Genomic DNA, 24456 nt, shown 5'->3' with positions numbered 1-24456 from the left:
GCCCTCCTCGTTCCTCATTGTTACTTCTTCAAAAAACTCAATCAAGTTTGTGAGACACGACTTCTGACGCACAAAGCCATGTTGACTATCTCTAATCAATCCTTGCCTTTCCAAGTACTTGTACATCTTGTCCCTCAGGATTCCCTCCAACAACTTGCCCACCACCAACATCAGGCTCACTGGTCAATAGTTCCCTGGCTTGTCCTTACCACCCTTCTTAAACAGTGGCACCATGTTAGCCAACCTCCAGGCACCTCACCTGTAACTATCGACGATACAAATATCTCAGCAAGAGGCCCAGAAATCACTTCTGTAGCTTCCCACAGAGTTCTAGGGTACACCTGATCAGGTCCTGGGGATTTATCAACTTTTATGCATTTCACTTCCTCCTCTGTAATATGGCCATTTTTCAAGGTGTCACCATCTATGTCCCTACATTCGCTATCTTCCCTGTCCTTTTCTACAGTAAATAGTGATGTAAAATACTCGTTTAGTATCTCCCCCATCTCCTACACCTCCCCACAAAGGCCACTTCGCTGATCTTTGAGGGCCACTATTCTTTCTCTAGTTATCTTTTTGTCCTTAATGTATTTGTAATTTTGGATTCTCCTTAACTCTATTTGCCAAAGTTATCTCATGTCCCCTTTTTGCCCTCCTGATTTCTCTCTTAAGTACTCCTGTTATCTCATTTCTGAAGGCTTCCCATTTTTCAGTCGTCTCTTTACCTGCGAACATCTGCACCCAATTAGCTTTGAAAGTTCTTGCCTAATACCATCAAAATTGGCCTTTTTCCAATTTAGAACTTCAACTTTTAGATCTGGCCTATCCTTTTCCATTACTATTTTAAATCTAATAGAATTATGGTTGCTGGCCCCAAAGTGCTCCCCCACTGACACCTCAGTCACCTGCCCTGCCTTATTTCCCAAGAGTAGGTCAAGTTTTGCACGTTCTCTAGTAGGTACATCCACATACTGAATCAGAAAATTTTCTTGTACACACTTCAATTCCTCGCCATCTAAACCCTTAACACTATGGCAGTCCCAGTCAATGTTTGGAAAGTTAAAATCTCCTACACTATTATTTTTACAGTTAACTGTGATCTCCTTACAAATTTGTCTCTCAATTTCCCCCTGACAATTAGAGGGTCTATAATACAATCCCAATAAGGTGATTATCTCTTTCTTATTTCTCAGATCCACCCAATAACTTCCCTGGATATATTTCCGGGAATATCCTCCCTCAGTAACTGTCTTAAACGTACAATGTCTGTATTAATCAGCAGCTTGTACTGCAATACAACAGAATTTATGCAAAAATGTTCTTTTGGGTTTGTTTGAACAACTGTCCTTCCTTAAAGTTATATTTTAGTGGCACAAGTAATAAATCCTGTACAGTACCAGCAAAGTCAGTTACGTTAAAAGAGTGCTGAGAAATTCCACAACAATATTATGGGCATTACATGTCTGTTTTGCTTTGTGCTTTTTTTTGGCATGGGTAAACTCACCTCTTGTTTTTAATTGGTACTTTTGGAGCTAGTAGTTAATATATCTCTACATGTGATGCCAGCATTACACACTAATATTGTCCTTGATTTGACCCCTGGTTTACACAGTTAAACAATCCCAGCTAGAATGAGAAACTGAGGAGGCTGTGATCTTGCACAATGAAGCAAGCAAGATATGATCATTACCCTCATTTGTACATTGTTTAGGTAATGCTTGGGTTTGGCTGAGCTGGCTATCCACGTGGACCATGAAGTTCACACAAGTTCACGTGGATAGGGTACTGTAAGAGCACTGCACCGAACTGAGAGATTAATAACAGTGATGATGATTTGTAGGGTGAGCGCTGTGAGATTTTGGTTCTTTATGTAAAGCCACTCTATTTAACTTACAGCTTTTGAATGCACGCAATGCTGAGAATTTGAGAATCAGGTCAGCATAAAAGTGGCCGTTAACAGGTCGGTGTCTTACCTTACTGGCTAATTAAATCACCAATTATGAGATGACCACTAGTGGGCAGTCTCATGCTAACTGCACCTCAAGTCAATTGTATTGTGACTTCAATTTGGAACATGTCAGGTGATGTATTGGACTGTCTGCAAATTCTTAAAACTGCTTTACAATACTAAGATCAATGGGATGTTGCAGCATATCATCTCTCAGAATTGAAACAAACTGCCCAGAAGCCAACCTTTGCATGTTCATGTATGTTTTGTGCAACATGTATTGTGATGAGAATGACAGTATATCTCAGGCCTGGAGCTCTAGCTTGCATTCTGCTGAAAATTATTTTAGATTGTATCATGAGTATAATAAAAGCCTAAAAGAGTTTAATAAGACAGGGCCTGGCAGCTTTTTGTTGTCCTAACCACAAAAACCACCAGAGAAATGACCTTTCATCCATATCTTTACCCACATCATTCTTTCAGAGATTTACTGCATAAACATTTCTAGATTGTTTCAATATCCACTTTAGATCATTAAGTAAAATGTCTTAAGTTTTTAAAAGACATAAATTCTGATTCGGTTAGTGAGTTTAACAAATTAGTTTCTTTCAAATCTGAATCAGTCTAAACTACGTGACAAGTCAACAAACCTTTTTTTGTTCATTAAAGATAGGTTTTCAAATGTTCTCTGAATTATTGCACAGGAATGCTCACTATGAAAATGTATTTAGGTCTCAAATTAATCGGTCATTTCATTAGTTGGTTTCACATATTGAGCTTTTAAAAAGAAAGGTTTTTTTATGTTGAAACTTCACCTTACCAAAAGATAGGTGAACCTAATCACAGCAAGAGATATTTTTGCTCTGACCTTTGTACCTCCAGGGAGAAGGTGGGATGGGAGCTGGTGATAGTGGTTGGGAGAGGGAGGGGAAGGTGCAGATGCAGGGAGAAATCCTGGCTCTATATGCCTGACCTTTAAAAATGGCTGGCCCCATTTCCCAATTTTCAGTCCAGTGGCCTGGATGTGTTGGATTATCTGGGAAGAGTGGAAGAAACTGACTATTCCTGAGGCAGGCTGGATGTATGGCCTAGCTGGAACTCTTGGCACTGAGATGAAAGTTTAAATGAAAGATTGAAATGTAAAGCATCAATCCTGCTCTCATACCTGCATTTCCCTCTCTATCCATGCCATCCCATGCTAACATTCCCAACCCTGTGTCCCTTCATAACCCCTGTGTTAAACTAAGCCATGGATCTACCACCCCCCCCCCCCCCCCCCCACCCAAGATCCCTGATACTGCTCATGCCGAGGGACCTACTCCTTAATATTCCATCTGCCCTCAATCATGGCACATTATAGTCTCTCTGTCAATTCAGTACCAACTCATAAGCCCCACGCACCACCCTTTTCATGCCAACTCTCATAATCCAGCAAGAGCTTAGCTCGGGAGGCATTCTGACAGAAAGTAATCAGTCTATTGATGATGCAGCTATTAACCAAGTAACACTACAATTGATTAAAAAAATCCAATACTTTAAAATTGCTTCAAATAATTTTGAAAGAAAGAGAACATTTCACTGAAGTGCTAAATAACTTATGCAAACAAGATAAATCATTTAGAACATAGAACATAGAAAAGTACAGCACAAACAAGCCCTTTGGCCCACATTTTTGTGCTGAGTGTTAATCCCAATGTAAAATAAAACAACTTAACCTACGCACCCCTCAACTCACTGCTATCCATGTGCATGTCCAGCAGTCACTTAAATGTCCTTAATGACTTTGCTTCCACCACCACAGCTGGCAACACATTCCATGCATTCACAACTCTCTGCGTAAAGAACCTACCTCTGACGTCTCCTTTATACCTTCCGCCTAATATCTTCAAACAATGACTCCTTGTACCAGTCAATCCTGCCCTGGGGAAAGTCTCTGGCTAAGTGCTTAAACCTTATATTGTATCAACAAACACTTCTGTCTGAATAACTATCTGGCAGCCGCCAGTGGGATACCAGAGGGATCAGTGCTTGGACCCCAGTTATTCACAATATTTATTAATAATTTAGATGATGGAACTAAATGTAGTATCTCCAAGCAGCCCGGCACCAGCATCATATTTGAAAGACCATTGTGTTAAGTATTGTTAGTGTGGGGCGGCAGTTTGATGAACTAGCCCCAGATTTGGCAGATAAAGAGGAACTGGCAACCCACATTACAGTCTGCGATCTGGAGATCCTTGTGGACAGGGTGGTGTAGAGGAAGGACATCTTTGTGTCTCAGGACTGGCAGGGAAGACCGCAATAGCAGACCATGCCAGCATTGTCACCACCCAGCTCAGTGTGGTCACAACTATACAGAGGAATGTCCAGCACTGTGGAAAGAAGATCAATGACCTTCTCTGCTCTGCCAGGTTAGATACCACCATCTTCTTTCTGCTAATTCGCTCTTCATTCTGTCTCCGCTTCTGTACCCACCTCCCACCAAAGGCTTATGCTCTTCCCTCACTCTCCCTCACCCACCAAACCCTTCATCTCTATTTCTGCATGGTCCCTGCACTGCCTGCTCCCTCAGGACAACTCACCACCTTTCACCCACCTGCACCAGCACTACCAGTGCTGTGACCCACTTTTACCTATTACTCTATTACCTCACTGAACCCCTCCCTATCTCTCATCTCAGGAGAAAACATCCTGAGGAGTCAAGATGGACACCTTACACTCAGCTCCTCACCTGCAATGAAGAGAAGATCTTGATCCTCCTCAGTTAAGACTGGGAGAGGTCCAGAGGAGACTCAGAAATATCCATTTCCTAGTAACCATTTGAGAAACATTGTTCATTGCTGTGCTGCTCTCCCACTACTCTCACTGGGAATATATTTTTAAAATGCCTGAAACTTGATCTCTTAATCATGATGTACTCTCTCTTCTATCTTTACAGGCACGTGTGGCATTAGCGCAGTGAAGAGGATGGTGCTGCAAGACAGGAAGACAGCATGGATGCCTCAGAGGATGCATCCTGAAGGCTGTCTCCTGAAACATGACACAGTGCTTTAGTGGGATTAATTCACAATTCAAATGGGATTATAATTATTAGATGGCTGTTTTAGCTGGTGTGGGCAAGATGGGCTGAAGGGTGTCATTCCATGCTGTAGATCTCTATGCCTCTATAATATTGCATGATGTAGGGAAGAGTGTTTGATGCACACAGCAGATTAATGCCTAAGGTTCAGGAGATAATGCTCACTGGTGTATCCCAGCGTTAGTGTTTGTGAAGGGCTTCACAGAGTGAAGCACTCACCCCATCCCCTCCAGGTGTGGTGGAAGACATTTTCAGCTTCGTTGTGCAATTGTTATTTACAGCACGATGCAAGGAATCAGTGATTGCTCTTCACGTAATGAGTTTCAGACTCAACCTCTTACCCTTGGTGAACCCTCGGATGTACACGTGCCCTGGGTAACCTGCCCAGTCAACCCAACCGGCTTTGAAATTCCCAAGGTCACTACCCAACCCATCCACGTAACCGCTCATCTCCCCAATTTATCCCCTCGTCCTAGCATGGGCATGTTGAATAAACATGACAGTTCTAGTAATGCATCGTCCTCAGTAGGGAAACCAGGGCTTTGCTGACTGTCAATGACACACCCTCCTCCTGCACCTACCTCTTTCTAGTCAAAGCTTTATCATCTCTCCTGGCATATGTTTAGTTGTCCACCTTCACAATCGTTATGCTCCTCTTCATCCCAAAACATTTCTTGCTGCCTCCAATCCCCAGAATTGAATCTGCAGGTTCCCATCTGCAACATTAGACCCTGATAACCACCTTCCCATGATCCTTACTGATCAGAACTCCACGATCAACCCACTTGAGGGACTTAAACAGATAGCCTTGAATGACAGTGATCACACCCTGATACCTGTACACGTTGTCTTCCTGCTGTTCCCCGGATTGGTTCCACTGGACCCACAGGCTGTCCAGGGCCTAATCCCCAGACTGTAAATGGGCAAAATCCCTGACCCTGATCACAGGGCTGTCAACAGACTGTACTCAAACCTCCATCTAAGCTGTTCTGGTTGACTGTGCTGGGAATCCTTGCCTGACTGAGGATTAATTTCCTTTATTGAAGAAACATGGTCATTTAGTTGAAGCATTTTCAGTGTGCTTGGTATATACTGTACACAGCTGGCACCTGGTGCAGATTTGACATTGTTGTGGTATAGTGCCAAACAGCAACATTTCCACCCCCTTCACAGATGATTGCTGACAACCGTGGCATGCTGCCTGGATTTGTGTCTGTGCTGAACAGCAGGGCAAGATGGTGAGCCTTTAAGATCTGGTTTAAGTGACAAAATGCAAAATGTTGAGACGAGGTAAGCATTTACTGTGAAGTAGGCACAAAGTGAGTGAAACAGCTATTGAGTGCCCTGAGGTGCTCCCTCATTCAGTTAATGAGAGGGGTCCCATTCCTGTTCAATGGAAAATGCCCCTGTACTCTATAGTACAGCATTAAAAAGCAGATTCATACTGTAAGTGAATTGGAGGTGTGGCATGATAATGTAGTGAGGCTGGTATGCATCAGATGCTAGGATTTGTGGACGCAGGTGCTGTGGTCACTGCCCATGGGGAATACCCTCAAACACTGGTGCCAACTGGTTGAGATGGTGGTCCAGAAGAGTAAGCAGTGAGCTGCAGTTGTGTGTTCATCACTCTCCTTTTCATGTTGGGAATTGTCAGCAACAAGTTTTTATTTGGTTGGTTGGAGAATGGGAAATTTCCTATTAATGAGGTGAGATTTACGAGTAATTAAGTACTAATGCATATGAATACATGTAGGTAGGCCTCTTGCCACTCACTAGTGCGAATCTCACTTTGCCATTCAACACTCAGTTGGAAAATGCTCTCAATGTTGAGAAGCCCTGTGTTGGACATATCTCCCGATTTTCCATTCTCAACATAGCCCACAACAGTCAGGGCTGGGAACTCTCCACCGCTGTGTTTAAATACTTCATTGATTGAAATTGTGAAGCCTGACCTTTACACTTTCAGTTGCAAAATGGTTAATGAAATGAATTCCATACTTTTGACTATGTTTACATGTTACTTACTGAATTCTTATTTCTATATTTCCAAATATAGAAGGAGCTACTATGTATTGAGTGTTAATAGTTACACAGTAAGAGACACTAATAGCTTTTCAAAATGACTAAATAGCCAAGGGGGAGAAGAAATCAACACAATAGCTATCACCAGCAAGAACTTGCGGGAAAACTAATGGAGATAAAAGCCGATAAATTCCCTGAACCTGATGAGTTGTGTTGTAGGGTATTAAAAGAAGTAGCTACAGAGATAGTAATAGCATGGTAATAGTCTTTCAACAATTCTTAGATTTTGGGAAAGTCCCAAAGGTTTGGAAAACTGCCAGTGTAATACCCTTATTCAAAAAGGGAGGGTGACAAAATGTAACTATAGGTCACATCTCACAAACTTGATTGAGCTTTTTGAAGAAGTAACAAGGAGAATCGATGAGGGCAGAGTGGTAAATGTGATTGACATAGACTTCAGTAAGGCATTCGACAAGGATCCTCGTGGGAGACTGATTAGCAAGGTTAGATCACATGGAATACAGGGAGAACTAGCCATTTGGATACAGAACTGGCTCAAAGGTAGAAGACAGAGGGTGGTGGTGGAGGGTTGTTTTTCAGACTGGAGGCCTGTGACCAGTGAAGTGCCACAAGGATTAGTGCTGGGTCCTCTACTTTTCATCATTTATATAAATGATTTGGATGTGAGCATAAGAGGTATCGTTAGTAAGTTTACAGATGATGCCAAAATTGGAGGTGTAGTGGACAGCGAAGGAGATTACCTCAGATCTTGACCAGATGGGCCAGTGGGCTGAAAGGTGGCAGATGGAGTTTAATTCAGATAAATGCGAGGTGCTACATTTTGGGAAAGCAAATCTTAGCAGGACTTATACACTTAATGGTAAGGTCCTAGACAGTATTGCTGAACAAAGAGACTTTGGAGTGCAGGTTCATAGCTCCTTGAAAGTGGAGTCGCAGGTAGATAGGATAGTGAAGAAGGCGTTTTATATGCTTTCTTTTATTGGTCAGAGTATTGAGTACAAGAGTTGGGAGGTATGTTGCAGCTGTACTGGACATTGGTTAGGCCGCTGTTGGAATATTGCATGCAATTCTGGTCTCCTTCCTATCAGAAAGCTGTTGTGAAACTTGAAAGGGTTCAGAAAAGATTTACAAGGATGTTGCCAGGGTTGGAGGATTTGATCTATAGGGAAAGCATGAACAGGCTGGGGCTGCTGTCCCTGGAGCGTCAGAGGTTGAGGGGTGACCTTATAGAGGTTTACAAAGTCATGAGGGGCATGGATAGAATAAAAAGACAAAATCTTTTCCTGGGGTCGGGGAATCCAGAACTAGAGGGCATAGGTTTAGGGTGAGAGGGGAAAGATATAAAAAGAGACCTAAGGGGCAACTTTTTCACACAGAGGGTGGTACGTGTATGGAATGAGCTGCCAGAGGAAGTGGTGGAGGCTGGTACAATTGCAACATTTAAAAGGCATCGAGATGGGTATATGAATAGGAAGGGTTTGGAGGGATATGGGCCAAGTGCTGGCAGGTGGGACTAGATTGGGTTGGGATATCTGGTCACCATGGACGGTTGGACCAAAGGGTCTGTTTCCGTGCTGTACATCTCTGTGACTCTGAGTTAGTTTAACATGTGACATTGGGAAAAATGTTCAAGTCTGTTGTAAAGGATATAATACTAGAGCAGTTAGAAACAAATAATAAGATAGAGCAGAGCCAGCATGGCTTCATAAGGAGGAAATCATACCTGACAAATTTATTACAATTCTTCGAGAAAGTAGCAAGCAGGATAAATAAAGGGGAATCATTAGATATAATCTATTTGGATTCTCAAAAGGCATTTGATAAAATACCACAGATTAGACTACTTAATAAAATAAGATCATGTCCTGATGGAGGTAGCATATTAGTATGAATAGAGATCTACCTAACTAACAGAAGAAAAACAGTGCGGATAAGGGGGGCATTTTCAGGATGGCAACTTATAAATAGTAGACTGCTACAGGGATCAGTGCTGGGGCCAGTTATTTACAATATATCTTAATGAATTAGATGATGAAAGTGGTGGTTCTATTGCCAGGTTTGCAGATGCCACAAATACAAGTGGGAAACCAAATAGTAAGGATGACAAAAGGAGTCTACAGATGGATATAGACAAGTAGTGAACAAAAATTTGGCAGACGAATTACAGCATGAGGTTATGCACTGTGGCAGAAAGAATAGAGCAACTGAATGTTATTTAATTGGGGAAAGACTGCTGAAAGCTACAGCACAGAGAGATTTGGGCGTACTATTACATGAGAACAAAAAAATCTAGCAATTCTACCAGGTAACAGAGAAAACAAATGGAACATTGGCTTTCATTTTAAAGGCAAAAGCAAATTGGATGGTCCTGATACAGGTGTACAAAGCACTGGTCAGACCACAGCTGGAATACTGTGAATAGTTTTGGTCCCCTTATCTAAGGCTTTGGAAGTAAAGAGGATTCACTGTGTTGATCTCTGGTATAGGGGATCTCTTATGAAGATTATGTGAAGTTTGGGCTTGACTTTAGGAACATAAGAGATCTTACTGAAACATAAAAGAATCTTAGGGGCTTGGCGGATAGGTACAAAATCTAGGATGAAAGGGCATCATCTCAGAATAAGTCGTCCATTTAAAGGAGAGATTATTTTTTTTCATTCAGCTCAGTGAGTCTGTGGAGGCTGTTCACGGCTGAGATAGATAGGTTTTTAATCATAAGGGAATCGATCATATGAGAATTAGTGGAGTTCAGGGCTCTCAGATCAGCTGTGATTTCATTGAATGGCAGACAGGTTGGGCTGAATGGCCTACTGCTGCTCTTACATCTTATTGCCTATTTGTGAGGAGTTCCAGAATTTTCACCCAGTGACCATGACTAAATGGTGACTTAATATCAAGTCAGGACAATTTCAGGACACTGCTGGAGGAGAATTTTCAATTGGTGCTCCTCCCATATTCCATCATCCTTTCTTCTTCAAGCTAGTACAGCTCACTAGGAGGTGTTGTCAAGTGAAATATTGCCTTTGTCGAAATTCAAGAGGATACCAACAATGCAATATAAAAAGTAATAATTTATCAAATACACTTCTGAACAAAGATGAAGACCGGAAAAGCAACATATGTGTTCATGCATATTCTACAGTTTTATTTCCAATTAATGGTAGGGCCTTGGGTAGTGTTGTAGAACAGACGGACCAAGGGATGCAGGTACATAATTCTTTGAAGCTTGCTTCACATATAGACAGGGTGGTTGAAAAGGCATTTAGCACACTTGCCTTCATTGTTCAGTCCTTTGCATATAGGAGTTGGAAAGTCATGTTGAGGTTGTACAGGATATTGGTGAGGCTTCTTCTGGAGGATTGTATCCATTTCTGGTCATCTAGTTATAGACAAGGATATTATTAAGCTGGTGAGGTTCAGAGAGATTTACCAGGATGTTGCCAGGTATGGAAGGTTTAATTTATAAAGAAAGGCTGGATATGCTGGGACATTTTCACTGGAGAGTAGGAAGGTGAGTAGGAACCTTATAGAGGTTTATAAAATCGTGAGGGATATAGATAGAGTTGATGGCATGTTTCTTTTCCCTAGGATGAGGGATTCCAAGACTACAGGGCACATTTATAAGGTGAGCAGAACAAGAATTTAAAAAGATTAGATTAGATTACTTACAGTGTGGAAACAGGCCCTTCGGCCCAACAAGTCCACACCGACCCGCCGAAGCGCAACCCACCCATACCCCTATATTTACTCCTTACCTAACACTACGGGCAATTTAGCATGGTCAATTCACCTGACCTGCACATCTTTGTGATTGTGGGAGGAAATCAGAGCACCCGGAGGAAACCCACGCAGACACGGGGAGAATGTGCAAACTCCACACAGTCAGTCGCCTGAGGCGGGAATTGAACCCGGGTCTCTGGCGCTGTGAGGCAGCAGTGCTAACCACTGTGCCGCCATGCCGCCCACTAGAGAGAGACTTAGAGGTAAATTTTTTAATGCAAGAATGGTTAACATATGGAAAGATCTTCTTGATGTGGATGTGGGCACAGTTACAACTTTTAAAAGACACTTAGATCAGTACATGAATAGGAAAGGTTTGGAGGGATATGGGCCAGGATAGATGGATGAGACTAGTGAAATTTGGGATTATGTTCAGCATGACTCTATGACTCTATAAGTGAACAGTTTCAATTGAGCAGAACAACGATTTTCTTCATCGCATTTGTCATAACTATTTCCCCGACTAATGTCATATGATTCCAATAACTTGACCCATTCCAGAGCATGATAAGAGTAAAAACCCTGTTTGACTTTCTCCATGTTCCTTTGAAAGCATTGAAGGCTCTCAATTGGCTTGTCTATCAAATCAAAAAAATGACTGTCTCTGTTTCTCCTTGGAAAATACCTGGAAACAATTTCCTTCTTTCATAAACACAAACATTTCAACCTCACCTTCAACATTCAAAAAATGTTCTTCTTCATTAGAATAATGTAGAGAATATTTCTATTTTGTTTTTCTGCAGTTATCATTTATCAGTGCTAATAAGTTTTCAATGGATGCCCATCTGCTAATCTTATTGCGGAGTGTTCCACTAAGCAGACTTGACATGTACTGTTGATATGAATTCATTTTCAAGGTGATTATGACAGGGATTTTGATTTGTCCTTGATTAGCTGCAAGTATGTATTGGATGCTTGGTCTAGCTGTGTATAAAACAGTGATGGTCTCCCATTAGGTGTCTGTCAGTGTTTGAGTAAAGATGAAAGTGAGGACTCAGATGTTGGAGGTTAGAGTCAAGATTAGAGTGGTGCTGGAAAAGCACAGCAGGTCAGGCAGCATTCGAGGAGCAGGAAAAACAGCGTTTCGGGCAGGAACCCTTCATCAGGTTTGAGTAAACCATACCTTGGAGCTCATTTTCCTAAGTTACTTTATAAACCAGACACAGAGGAAAATTTAGCCACTACCCAGTTTTGATTGTGAGGGTTGAGGAAAGCATTTGAGACTTAAGAGAAGGGCTTTGACGCTACAGTAACCAATCAATAAAGTTTTATGTCAGTACTATGAGGCTTTTAAGACAATGCACAGAATGTTCGGTTGCATTCCCAAGATGATTAGAGAGAAAACAAAAATACTATTCTTGTCTCTGAATGTGGATTACATAAATATTAGAAATTAGGAGGTATTTTTAGCACCATTTGTTGAAGAAAGAACATAAAGACTTGGATTTACATCATGCCTTTTTTGACCTCGGGATGATCCAAAACACTTTGAATAAAGTACTTTTGTTGCAATATGGGAAACAGCAGCTCATGTGGACAGCAAGATCTCACGAACAACAATGCGATAATGACCAGATAATCTATTTTAGTGAAGTCAGCTAAGGAACAATACTGGTCCCATTTTATGAGTTGTATTCCTTAACAAGGTGCCTAACAGAATTCTGGATCCTCTGTCAAGACAGCTAGGCCTTCAACTGAGCTCCACAGCAGCTTTTGCCATGAATTTCCATCTACAAGATCAAAGTGCAATTCTGTGCAAGAAAATTCAGGCGACTCTGTTTAATCTTAGTAAAATAACGTGAGAAAACTGAGAGACCCACTCTTTGCCATTATCCTTAGTTATTCATGAGAACATGGGATTTAGAAGCAGGTGGAGTTCATTTGGCCCTTGAAGCCTGTTCAGGTTTGAGTTTGAGTTCAATGTATTGTTGTCACGTGTACTGAGATACAGTGAAAAGTGTTGTTTTGTGTGCTCTGTACAAGCAGATCATACCATCAAAGTGATTCAGGATAGCTGGACAGAGTACAGAACAATACAATGCACAGTGTTACACCCAAAGAGAAAGTGCAGAGAGAAAAATCAGAATTGTTAATTGAAAGACCCGTCCAAAAGTCTGATAACTGCAAGGAAGAAGCTGTTCTTGAATCTGTTTGTACCTATAATCAAACTTTTTTTAACCTTCTGCCTAATGGAACAGGGTGGAAGAGAGTATAACTTGGATGGGGGAGATCTTTGATTATGTTGGTTGTTTTCCTGAGGCTGTAGAAAATATAGATGGAGTCAATGGATGGAAGGCTGGTTTTTGGTTCAATAACGTTTTGTATGATCTGACTATGATCTCAGCTCCACCTGACTATCTTTCCATAATCCTTGAGCCCCTTGTCTGACAAAAATCTTTCTAACTCATCCTTGAATAAAATTCAGTGAACCCGCCTGCACTGGTTTCTATGGAATTCCATCGATGAGCAACAAACAGCACTCAAGAATTTTTCTCATTTCTTTCTTAAAAGGGAAGCCTCATATTTTTAATTTATGTTCTAAAATTCAAATCTTTTCTACAAGAAAAAGCTCCACCCAGCATCAATCAAAGCCAGTCCTCTCAGGATCTTCAGTGTTTCAGCAGGTTCAGCTCTCAGGCTTCAAATTCTAATAGCTATACACCATTCAGGGTATTTCAATTCTCTGTGACAACTTGCATGTTGCTCAATCTCCATTTCTGATGTATTAAATTCAAACCATTTTGTCTGACTGCCATTTTCAAAGATTGTCCTATTCCTGTGTGGTCTAGTGTATGCAGCATATGAATTAATCTCAAATTCATGTTTACACATAGAATATGTTTTTATAGGAAATAAAAGGAAAATGAACTAATTTCTGTTGTTCTTATTTCGTTACATGGAAGGTGTACAAATTAAAATAATCTAAAACCTTAGATTTGGATGTTTTATATTTCAGTTTTCAATTTAATCAAAACCAGTTAACTGCACATTAAGTTGATGTTACCAGAAGCCGAGCATTACTGTAAATGAAGTGTGTGGGATTGTGTTTGAGGGAGTGCCCTCTACCTGTGAAACATCCCCCCAAAATATATTAGGTAGCAATCCTACTCAATGTTGGTGTGTTTCTAGGGCACATTTGCTCAATTGTCATGGCAACTCTCATGTCTGAGCTTTCTTATGAACGTATGCACACAGAAGATATTTTGCTTGATAAATAGTGTCTCCATTCAGGGACTTGAAAGAGTATCAAAAGAACCTTGTGATTTTATTCAACATTTTAATACAGGGCCTTAACTTCTTCACCTTAATCACAGTACAGCCTAAAGCTTTACATATCCAATAAATTCCCATTGAAATCTTGTCACTGTCATAGAGGTGAATGTAAGTAATTGCATGATTATACAAGGAGGAGATGTGTTTTTCCTGGTATTGGTTGAGGAAGAAATGTTGTCGAGGATATAGGGAGAATTCCTGATACTTTTTGATACTATGCCACAGGATCCTGTATGTACACCGAGTTGAACCTTTGATTCAGAAGCTAGAACAACAAAATAACACTGCCTTAATTGACAATTCCCTTTGCTTTTCCTCAATGGGTTGGTTTTTTGTTTGGTTGAAATTCTTCAATTGAACACTCCATACCAGTTTACAGATTAGATTACTTAGTGTGGAAACAGGCCCTTCGGCCCAACAAGTCCACAACCCACCCAGACCCATTCCCCTAACACTACGGGCAATTTAGCATAGCCAATTCACCTAACCTGCACATTTTTGGACTGTGCGAGGAAACCGGACACTGGGAGAATGTGCAAACTCCATAGAGTCAGGCGCTTGAGGCGGGAATTGAACCCGGATCTCTGGCACTGTAAGGCAGCAGTGCTAGTCACCGTGTCATTCAAGTTTAGCTCTTTCTAAGTGAGGCTTTTGCCTTTAAGTGCAGGTTTCACATTTATGGCAGCCCAGTCATAGTTTGTGCCATGGTAGTCAATGCTGGTGTGGCAGTCCCTGCAGCTTTTACTGCAGTTGAAGAAAGTGTGCTGAGAAGGTGCACAACTTATAGCTTTCTGTTTTCTTCAGACCCTGTTTTTGGCCAGCAGAGCGGTTTGTTTCAATGCACTCTAACAGTCAGCACTCAGCACACGACCACTCCCTGGCTCCCCGTTGTCAGTTATCAGCGAGGCCCAAGTCTTCTAATCTAAGACAAAAAGTTACCTGTTCAATCTAACAGCAATTTTTCAGGTCCATCTTCGAACAGAGAAACCCACGATAAGCAGAAGTCCTCACAGAGAGCAGCAAAGAGAATCTCACTTTTGCAGCACCAGCTGTCATATTCTGATAAAGGAAATAGTTTAAACTGACCAAAGTCTCTTTGAGAAGACTTTAGATCACCTGATATCATCCTGGGCACCAGAAAAGACAATAGCAGAATCTACCCTGTCGACCCTGCAAAGTACTTCCTACTTTGGTGCCAAAATACACATGGAATCATAGCTTATAAACAATGTCCCAGACATCACGATACCCATCCCTGGGTATATCCTGTCCCATTGGCAAGACAGACCCAGCAGAGATGGCGATACAGTCAGGAGGGAGTTGGCCCCAGAGTCTTCAATATTGACTCTGGACCCACACAGTCTCATGGTTTCAGGTTAAACATGGGCACGGAAACCTCTTGCTGTTACCACATACTATCTTCCCTCAGCTGATGAATTGATACTCCTCCACATGGAACAACACTTGGAAAGAGCACCGAGGGTGGAAAGGGTGCAAAACATACACTGGTTGGGGATTTAAATGTTCACCACCAAGAGTGGCTCAGCAGCAGCACTCTTGATTGAGATGATCAGGTCCTAAAGGACAGGTTGGATCAATGGCAGGCAAAGAGGGAAAATCATACACAAATTCATCCCTGGAGAAAGTGAGGACTGCAGATGCTGGAGATCAGAGCTGAAAATGTGTTGCTGGAAAAGCGCATTCCTGAAGAAGGGCTCATGCCCGAAACGTCGATTCTCCTGCTCCTTGGATGCTGCCTGACCTGCTGCGCTTTTCCAGCAACACATTTTCAGCACAAATTCATCCCTGGCAATTTGCCGGTTGCAAATATTTCTGTCCATGAAAGTATTGGCAACAGCGACAGCGCATAGTCCTCATGGATACAAAGTCCTGCTTTCACATTGAGAATGTACTGTGTGGCACTATCACCATGCTAAATGAGACAGACTTCAAATAGACCTACCAATTCAAGACTCTGCATCCATGAGGCACTGTGGGCCATCAACAGCAGCAGAATTGTTCTCCAGCACAATCTGTAACCTCATGGTGCAGCATATTCCCCCATACAAGCCAGGGGATCACCCCTGGTTCAATGGAATGTGCAGGAGCAGCACCAGGCATAATTAAAACTGAGGTGTCAAACTGGGGAAGCTACCAACAGCCTGACATAGTCATACTCACTGAATCATACCTTACACACAACATCCCAGAAACATGATCTGCCTGGACAGACCCAGCAGTGGCACATCCAGCTGTGAATGGTGGTGTACAACTCAGTGGAGGAGGCAGCTCCACAAATATCCCTTCCTCAATAATGGAGGAGCTCAAAACATCAATGCAAAAGTTAAGGCTGAAGCATTTGCAGCCATCTTCAGCCAGAAGTGCCAATTGGATGATCCATCTCCTCCAATGGTCCCTAGCATTACAGATACCAGTTTTAAGCAAATTTGTTTCACTCCATGTGATATAAAGAAACGGTAGGATGCACTGGATACTGCAAAGGTTATGGGCCATAACAACATTCCAGCAATAGAACTGAAGACTTGTGCTCCAGATTGTACTGCCCCCCTAGCCAAGCTCTTCCAGTTCTGTTACAACATTGACATCTACCAAACAATGTGGACAATTGCCCAGGTATGTCCTGTACACAAAAAGCAAGGCAAATCCAAAAGGCTAATCAACACCCCATCAGTCTACTCTTGATTGTCAGTATAATGATAGAAGGTGTCATCATTCATGCTATCAAACTGCACTTGCTCAGCAATAACCTGCTCACCAACACCCTGTTTGGGTTCTGCTAGGGACTCAGCTCCAGAATTCGGCCTTAGTTCAAACATGGACAAAAGAGCTGAATTCCAGAGGTAATGTACATGTAAAGTAACTCAGGATTTTTCTTTATTCTAAGTGTTATTATTCCTTCATGCCCCTTTTTTTGCTCTCCTTTTTAAAGTTTCCTCTTGCACATTCTGTATTTCAGGCTTCTACTATTTTGAGCCCTTAGTATCTGCCACAAACCTCCCTTTTCTCTCCTCTTCCAATTCTCTACATTCCTTGATATCCAGGATTCACAAGATTTGTTGTCTTTACTGGAAGATGTTGGGTTTCAGTTTCTATTTCTCTCATGCCACAGAATCTGCTGTATTCACGTTATCATTATTGCGTTAGTCTTGGTGCAATCAATCAACACAGTTGATTTGATTGTACAAAAGTACAGGAGTACAGTGAAAAATGTATAAATGTCTCCATACAAGACACCATCTTTGACACAAGTACCTAGGTACAGAGTTTTAAGAACAAGAAAAAATAAAATTAGAAATTAAATAAAATTAGAAAATTAGCAATCATTATAGAGTTATACCTGCTTAGTTTTAAGTAGAAAATAAAGAAATAAAGCTGAAAGTTCAAACATATCGTCTTCCTTAAGTGCTTAGCCACAGTGGGACCACACTTCAAGGAATCACCTCAAGACCAGAAGTCCATGCTGATGCCATATCAGGCCAAGAGGCCACCACACTAGACCAGGAGGCTGCCTCATTGGGTCTGTGCTGACTCAGGCCGGGAGAAGAAAGAAAAAAAGGAAATGGACGGAGCAGACGAGTGTACAACAGTAAAACCAAAACTGTTCTCTGCAGACCTAACATAAATCCCACAACACATATTTTGATAAATTATTTAATCTACCGATTTTCTTCTCGAATGTGTCCCATTACTCTGACATAGATTTACCTCATCATATCTGCTCCCAAACCATTCTGGCCAAATCATAAGTAATCTTATTAAAATGAGCCCTCCGCCAGTTAATCCCTCCTTATTGCTGTAATTGATTCTCTGATCAACATTGCGACACCATCCCCTCTTAACTCTTTCCCCATCTTGCCTGAAGACCTTCTATCTTGGGATATTGATTCACCAATATCCATAAATTAAATACCAATCATCAAATTTATGAGGTAACAAGCAGTGAAAGTAAAATTCTGTGGATGTTGGAAATTTGAAATAGAAACAAAGGACACTGGACAAACTCTGCAGGTTTGACAGCATCTGTAGAGAGAAACAAAGTTAACACTGACTTCGGTATGACCCTTCAGAAGATTTCAAAATTGATTAATCACACTGGACTCAAAACGTTAACTGTTTCTCTCTCCATAGATGCTACTAAATTTCTCCAGCACTTTGCTTTTATTTCAGAAACCTCGTGATATTCCTTTTTGATTGCAACTACCAGATTTCTTATTGCAAGATTCATCTATACTGCTGATTGTCCGTCCCCCATTCAACCCGGAAGCTAGAGCATCTGACGTTCAGTCACTTACACAGTCGTGTTGAAGGAAACTGGTACCATTAATGCGAAGGACTATTGTATTACTTTCACAAAAAAGCGCTTCCTGGATTTTATTTCAATAAAGCTGTGAACTATCATTAGGATTAACTTTAAATCAATAGTTATAGTCGCTTGCAGTGTTTCAGTTCAATCTGATAAGCTACATTAGAAAATACATCTGTTGATTGCACTTTGATTTTAAATAAAATGTACTAGCGCGTCAAATAGGACACACTGCTTCTTATAGTTTACTATGATATCGATATCAATAGGGAAATGGTCAGAGCAGCAGAGTGTCTAAACTTCATGCCAACTTCTTAATTTTGAAGGAACTGCACACGAATGTTAGTATAGCGGGGCGGGGGCCGTGGGAGTGGGTGCTCCATTCTCAGTAAACGTCAGACTTCAGGTCGCTAGCCATACAGTGCATCAGTTCACTCGGGGCAGCATGGTAGGGAACTACAGCAATCTGAAGTTGGTTTATATAGCAACCACAATTTAAACACGGCTGCCTGGCATGAAAGAAATAGTGCTAAAGCTGCTTTCTGAATTTCGCAATTTTCCTGTGTACATTCGTTTTTCACGGAAGTAAAAGATAAAAATTTAGCCTGTCAAACTTTGAAGTTGCCTTAAGGCTACTGATTGATACTTCTATGCAAAGATTCGTATTCTGCTATATAGTACCAACACTTGCAATAATCCACAACAACGCAACGTAATTTGACAATTTGCAAGCAGAATTCTGACTATTCCTTGTAGCAAACCATACAATATATGAGAAATATATATATTCCACTAAATCTGACAACAGCTTAAAGGATCCAACATTGATTGAACAGTTGTAATGTTACAACTGTTTCTATAGTAACGAAGCCAGTTTGTCGCCACGACCCGATACTTCAGCTCCCTGGTTGCTTTGGAAAAGCGCCTCGGGTTTCAGTTTCTATTTCTCTTCATGATAGTGGAGCAATTGGTAGGAAGCGCCCATCGGAATGTGAAAGATTTCACGTTTTTCCAATGGGGAAATGCCAGAAGAGTGAGTGAGCAGCAGAAACTGTCGAATTGACATCATTATCGCGTTGGTCTGGACGCAATGTATAGTGTGTACATAATGCAACAAAGCCGACCTAACATGAATCCCACAACGCATTTTGATAAATTATTTACGGCATGGTAATACAAGCCGAGTACAAGAGGATGCAGTGACACAGTTCATAGCCAAGTGTGTTAAAATAGATTTATTCTCGCAAAAAAAAAGTTGAATCAATACTACATTGGAAACTGTAGGACTCTACAGTTTCAATGCACTTTGAACATTATGCCCGAAACGTCGATTCTCCTGCTCCTTTGATGCTGCCTGACCTGCTGCGCTTTTCCAGCAACACATTTTTAAGCTTACATTCTGGAGAATTCTCAACTCTGAAGTTCACTACATATCGGCTTGGCACTTCATTGAGCCGTTCATTTATAAGCTTCTAAACAGCATTTTTAAAATATATAAATACATATAAAGTCTATATATAAAATCGCATTAAAGGTTAAAAGCGGCATCACTCGAAGTTTGAACGGACAGTGCCGCCTGCAGTCAGTTTAAAGTCCAGAGTTCGGAGGAGATGGGATATGGGTAGTTCGTCCAGACCCTCTGGGAATTTCTCGGGGTCTATCGTCCTGATTAAAGTTTGCATGGCCTTTATGAAGAGGGGAGCGGGGCTGTAGCCCGAGAGCCATTGGAAGAGCGGTGTCCCCAGAACGGTCCGCCAGAGACTGGCATTGTCCTTCAGCGTCGTCTTCATCTGAAACTGGAGCTCGGGCATGAATAGCAGGAGGTGATGCAGGCACCTGGCCATCCTGGGATTGTCCAGGGGACTGGAACCCAGCTGCTGCAGTAAGGTGTCCAGAGCCGTGTCCCCGCGGCAGTCCCTGATGTAAGGAGACGAGCCATGGCCGAGCAGCAGGGTCAAACACTCGGGCCTGACCAGCTCGCACGCCAAGTGCAGTGGGGTCTTGCCGCTCTCCACATGCTCGCAGCCCCGGCGGTCGATGTACTGGCGGCGCTCTCCCTCCGGCAAGCGGCGCAGGCTGTCGAGGATCCGCGACAGGGTGGCGACCCGGTTGTAGCGCACAGCCATGGCCAGGTGCTGGCCGAGGACCGAGCAGCAACAGAAGCTGGTGCTGGACATAGCCAGGGCAGCCCGGGGGTGCTCGCTCAGCAGGTACTTGCCGTACGCCTGGTGGTCGTGCACCAGGGCATAGAGCAGAGCCTCGGACGGCGAGTAGCTGCTGATGCGGCCACTGTCCTCCCAGTGGAACACCTCCATGGTCCTCATCTCCTCCAGCATCCAGACAGGCAGCAGGTCCCGCACCGCCTGGTAAAAAGCAAACGATGATTTCCTGCAGCGTTTCCGCCACCGCGATTCCTGCTGACCGCCCCCGGGGCTGCAATAGCCCAGACTCCAGGGCATGGCCGGGGGGCCTCGGAGTCCCGGACCGAGGGCTCCTGCTCCTGCTCCTGCTCCTGCTCCTGCTCCTGCTCCTGCTCCTGCTCCTGCTCCTGCTCCTGCTCCTGCTCCTGCTCCTGCTCCTGCCTTCAATTACACACCGCTCCCCGGGTCATAGTCCCCGAAGCCGGGCGCCGCGCCTCCCACACTCTCTTTGTAGCAGCAGCGCCGAGGGCCGCCTTCAAACATTGGCCGATTTCAACCGCGCCCCGCCCTCGAACCCGCCCCCAGCACCGCCCCTTACTCTGGCCCCGCCCATAGACCAGGCCCCTTCTCTCGCCCCGCCCCGTCCATTGACTCACCTCTAAAGACCCACCCCTTTTACGTTGACCCCGCCTCCTCCCGTCTCGCCCCTTCCCCTCTCCCATCCCCCTTGCCTGAACATCCCAACATCCCTCCACCACCCCGGACACGCCCCCTTCCATCGCCCCGCCTCCAACCTAGTCCACATGCGGACACACTCCTTGCCAACGCCCCACCTCCGGCTTGGGCTTGGACCCCTCTCCTATTCCTTGACACGCCCCTTTCTACCCAGGACACGCCCCCTTCACCGCCCCCACCCCCCACCCCCCTCCCGCCGATGGTGACACTCTGTACCGGGAGCCGCCTCGCGAGAGGGTGGCGCGGAGCCGCTCCCCCAGAGGCAGCGCATCGCGTGCAAAGGAGACCGGTCCTTTTATGTAAAAATCTCCAAAACACAACCATCTCTGTGACATGGACATTATTCCGTCTCCATATCCTTCGTGCACGCCACACTCCCCGAACACATCAACTCTGTTTCTCAGCAGCTAACCTCAGCTTTACAACATGAAAAAAAACCCCGAAACAACTGAGAACCGCGACCCGAAACGTTAGCTCTGGTTTCTCTCCACAGATGCTGGCTGACCATGTGGGACAATCTCGTTGGCAGCGCCCTACCTCTGACCCAGGAGACCGGCATTTGTCCCACCTGTGCCAGAGATGTACAATGATAGCTCAGAACAGGTTGATTAGCGAATATATGTGTAAACTAAGGTTATAATTTTAGGCTAAGGGTGCCAGGTGGATATGGTACCCGCCTGGGGTAGAGTTAGGGTACCTGATGTGTAGGGATGAGTGCTGGATGGGAAGGCGCCGGGATGCAAGATGACGGGGGTGGGTGGGGTGGGGGTGGAGAGCAGGCTAATGTTTAGGGTAGGTCAGGGTGTGCTGGGAACATTGGTTTCAGCAGGGGAGGGGTGAAATTTGGTCAATCCAACCTGGCTTGGCGGGGGGGGGGGGGGGGAGCATGGCAGGGGTGTTGGATAATATCTGATAGTAGGGACAATGGAATGGTTTTTCACCTCAGGGTGAAAAGCTCTCAAATCCCCTCGAAACCTTTTGCTTCTTACCTTAAAGCAGTGCTCCCTGGTTATTGATCCCTGTACTAAGGTGAAAGGATTCTCCTTAACTCTTCCTGTCATAACTTTGTACATCATAATCAGGTTTCCCCTCTGTCCAGGCAACAGCTGTTTAGTGCAATGTTGACATCTCTTGAAACAGATCAACTTATTACTTTTTTGTAACATTAAGAGGGGGAAGAGGTTCTGGAAAGGGAAGTAGAAGGAATAGAAAATTGAACCACAGAAAAATGAAAGCTCTATTCAAGATCACAAGCTACTCAAACTTTACAGAAATATTTAATGTTTCAGATCAACACTCTTTCACCAGAAAGGTAGTGTATGTTAAATACGGAGCGGGTAAAAGAAACAAAAGAGAACTGAGATAGTGTAGAAAATAAGTGTGATTAAAGGATAAAAGTTGATTGTGCAAGGAAAATGGAGTGGTAATGAGCAATAAGCAAGTGATGTGTGCTGAGGGGAATGTGGATGGTGTCACAGATGCCACCCGATAAAAAGAGAAAACTGAGATTAAAAAATATTTCACCATTCTCTTTCCTTCCTCCGACTCTATCTCTATTTCTGGGGATTGGGCATATATTAATAAATATTCACAATGAAATCCTTGACCCCCACTACCTCAACCACATTTCCTGAAATGACTTTGCCCAGTCTCCAAATGTTCATCAGTCTTTCTCTAGACACAAACGTCTTTACTTGTCCCATTTGGACTTACACTATTGACTCTTTTGTCATTTATGTTTGTTTGTTGAAATAAGATACAGGAAGAAAGAAAACACAACTGCAATACAAGCCACAAATATAGACTAGGTCAATGCTGAGTAGAAACTCAAAAATGGCTTCATATATTTTTATAATTGCTGTTCTTTCTGTTCTTATTTATCTATCACATCAACCTGTATTTATAGAGTCATAGAGATGTACAGCATGGAAACAGACCCTCCGGTCCAACTCGTCCATGCCGACCAGATATCCCATCCCAATCTAGTCCCACCTGCCAGCACCCGGCCCATATCCCTCCAAACCCTTCCTATTCATATACCCATCCAAATGTCTCTTAAATGTTGCAATTATACCAGCCTCCACCACTTCCTCTGGCAGCTCATTCCATACACTCCCCCCCCCCCCCCCGCGTGAAAAAGTTTCCCCTTAGGTCTCTTTTATATCTTTCCCCTGTCACCCTAAACCTATGCCCTCTAGTTCTGGACTCTCCCACCCCAGGGAAAAAACTTTGTCTATTTACCCTATCCATGCCCCTCAATAATTTTGTAAACCTCCATAAGGTCACCCCTCAGCCTCCGATGCTCCAGGGAAAACAGCCCCAGCCTGTTCAGCCTCTCCCTATAGCTCAAATCCTCCAACATCCTTGTAAATCTTTTCTGGGATTTTTAAGTTTCACAAAATCTTTCCGATAGGAAGGAGACCAGAATTGCACGCAATATTCTTTGACCTTTCCACATTCTTATCATTCACTATGAAAAGGATTTTCCTCTGAATTTTTTTTTTGATTTTCAGTTGACTCTTAATTGCTTTAAGTTTTATTCTTCTTCACATGTGGAAACACTTGCTCTGTCTTTGCTATCAAAACCTTACATAAAGACCTCGATTTTATCAACTCCCATTTGTCTCCTCGGGAGAGGGTAGTGATTAGTCTGTTCACTTTATCCTGCTAGATAGAGCTCACTGAACGTAAATTCCTATGTGGCTTATTCAAGGTTCATCACAAGTTTAGCATAATTTCTCCAATTGTTAATTTTACCCAATAAGAAATAAATCCTAATGCTTAAGTTGTTTGAACAGTGATCCTGTATTGCTCCTTATGGGATTCCATCTTCGAAGTAGTTACTTTTTTATTCCTGCTCCCTGCTTTTGTAACAAGCTAGTTAACCATTCTGATACTTGTCCTAAACTCTGCAATGTTGACTCTTCTATTACTTAATGCCTCATAGGCTTTCTTGGAAATTAGATTTGTGATATCTAACAGATGATACAGCCTATTCTGCCTGGTGTTACTTCCAAAATATCAATTGGCTGGTCACGCAAAACTTCCACTGAAGAAATCCATTCATATTATTATGCATTCACATATTTCTGGTATATGTATATGTATATCTAATCTTTTTCCCATGGTAGGG

General features: G+C 42.9%; 1 protein-coding gene across 1 annotated transcript; it reads right to left on the bottom strand.

Annotated features, from left to right (window-relative positions):
• Positions 1-19661: 19661 nt before the first annotated feature.
• On the bottom strand, positions 19662-21016 carry ankrd9 (ankyrin repeat domain 9). Its single transcript, XM_043698471.2, has one exon. The coding sequence runs from the start codon at positions 20904-20906 to the stop codon at positions 19995-19997; it is 912 nt and encodes a 303-aa protein (XP_043554406.2). The 5' UTR covers positions 20907-21016; the 3' UTR covers positions 19662-19994.
• Positions 21017-24456: the final 3440 nt, after the last annotated feature.

This window comes from Chiloscyllium plagiosum, unplaced genomic scaffold (genome assembly GCF_037043375.1).
Source record: "Chiloscyllium plagiosum isolate Xiang-an unplaced genomic scaffold, Cpla_swu_hap1 HiC_scaffold_8, whole genome shotgun sequence".
Classification (NCBI taxonomy): domain Eukaryota; kingdom Metazoa; phylum Chordata; class Chondrichthyes; order Orectolobiformes; family Hemiscylliidae; genus Chiloscyllium; species Chiloscyllium plagiosum.
This window is presented reverse-complemented; position numbering and strand designations above follow the sequence as displayed.

Excerpts from the sequence above, each read along its gene's own strand:
- ankrd9 (XM_043698471.2), bottom strand. The coding sequence starts at position 20,906 with ATGCCCTGGAGTCTGGGCTATTGCAGCCCCGGGGGCGGTCAGCAGGAA.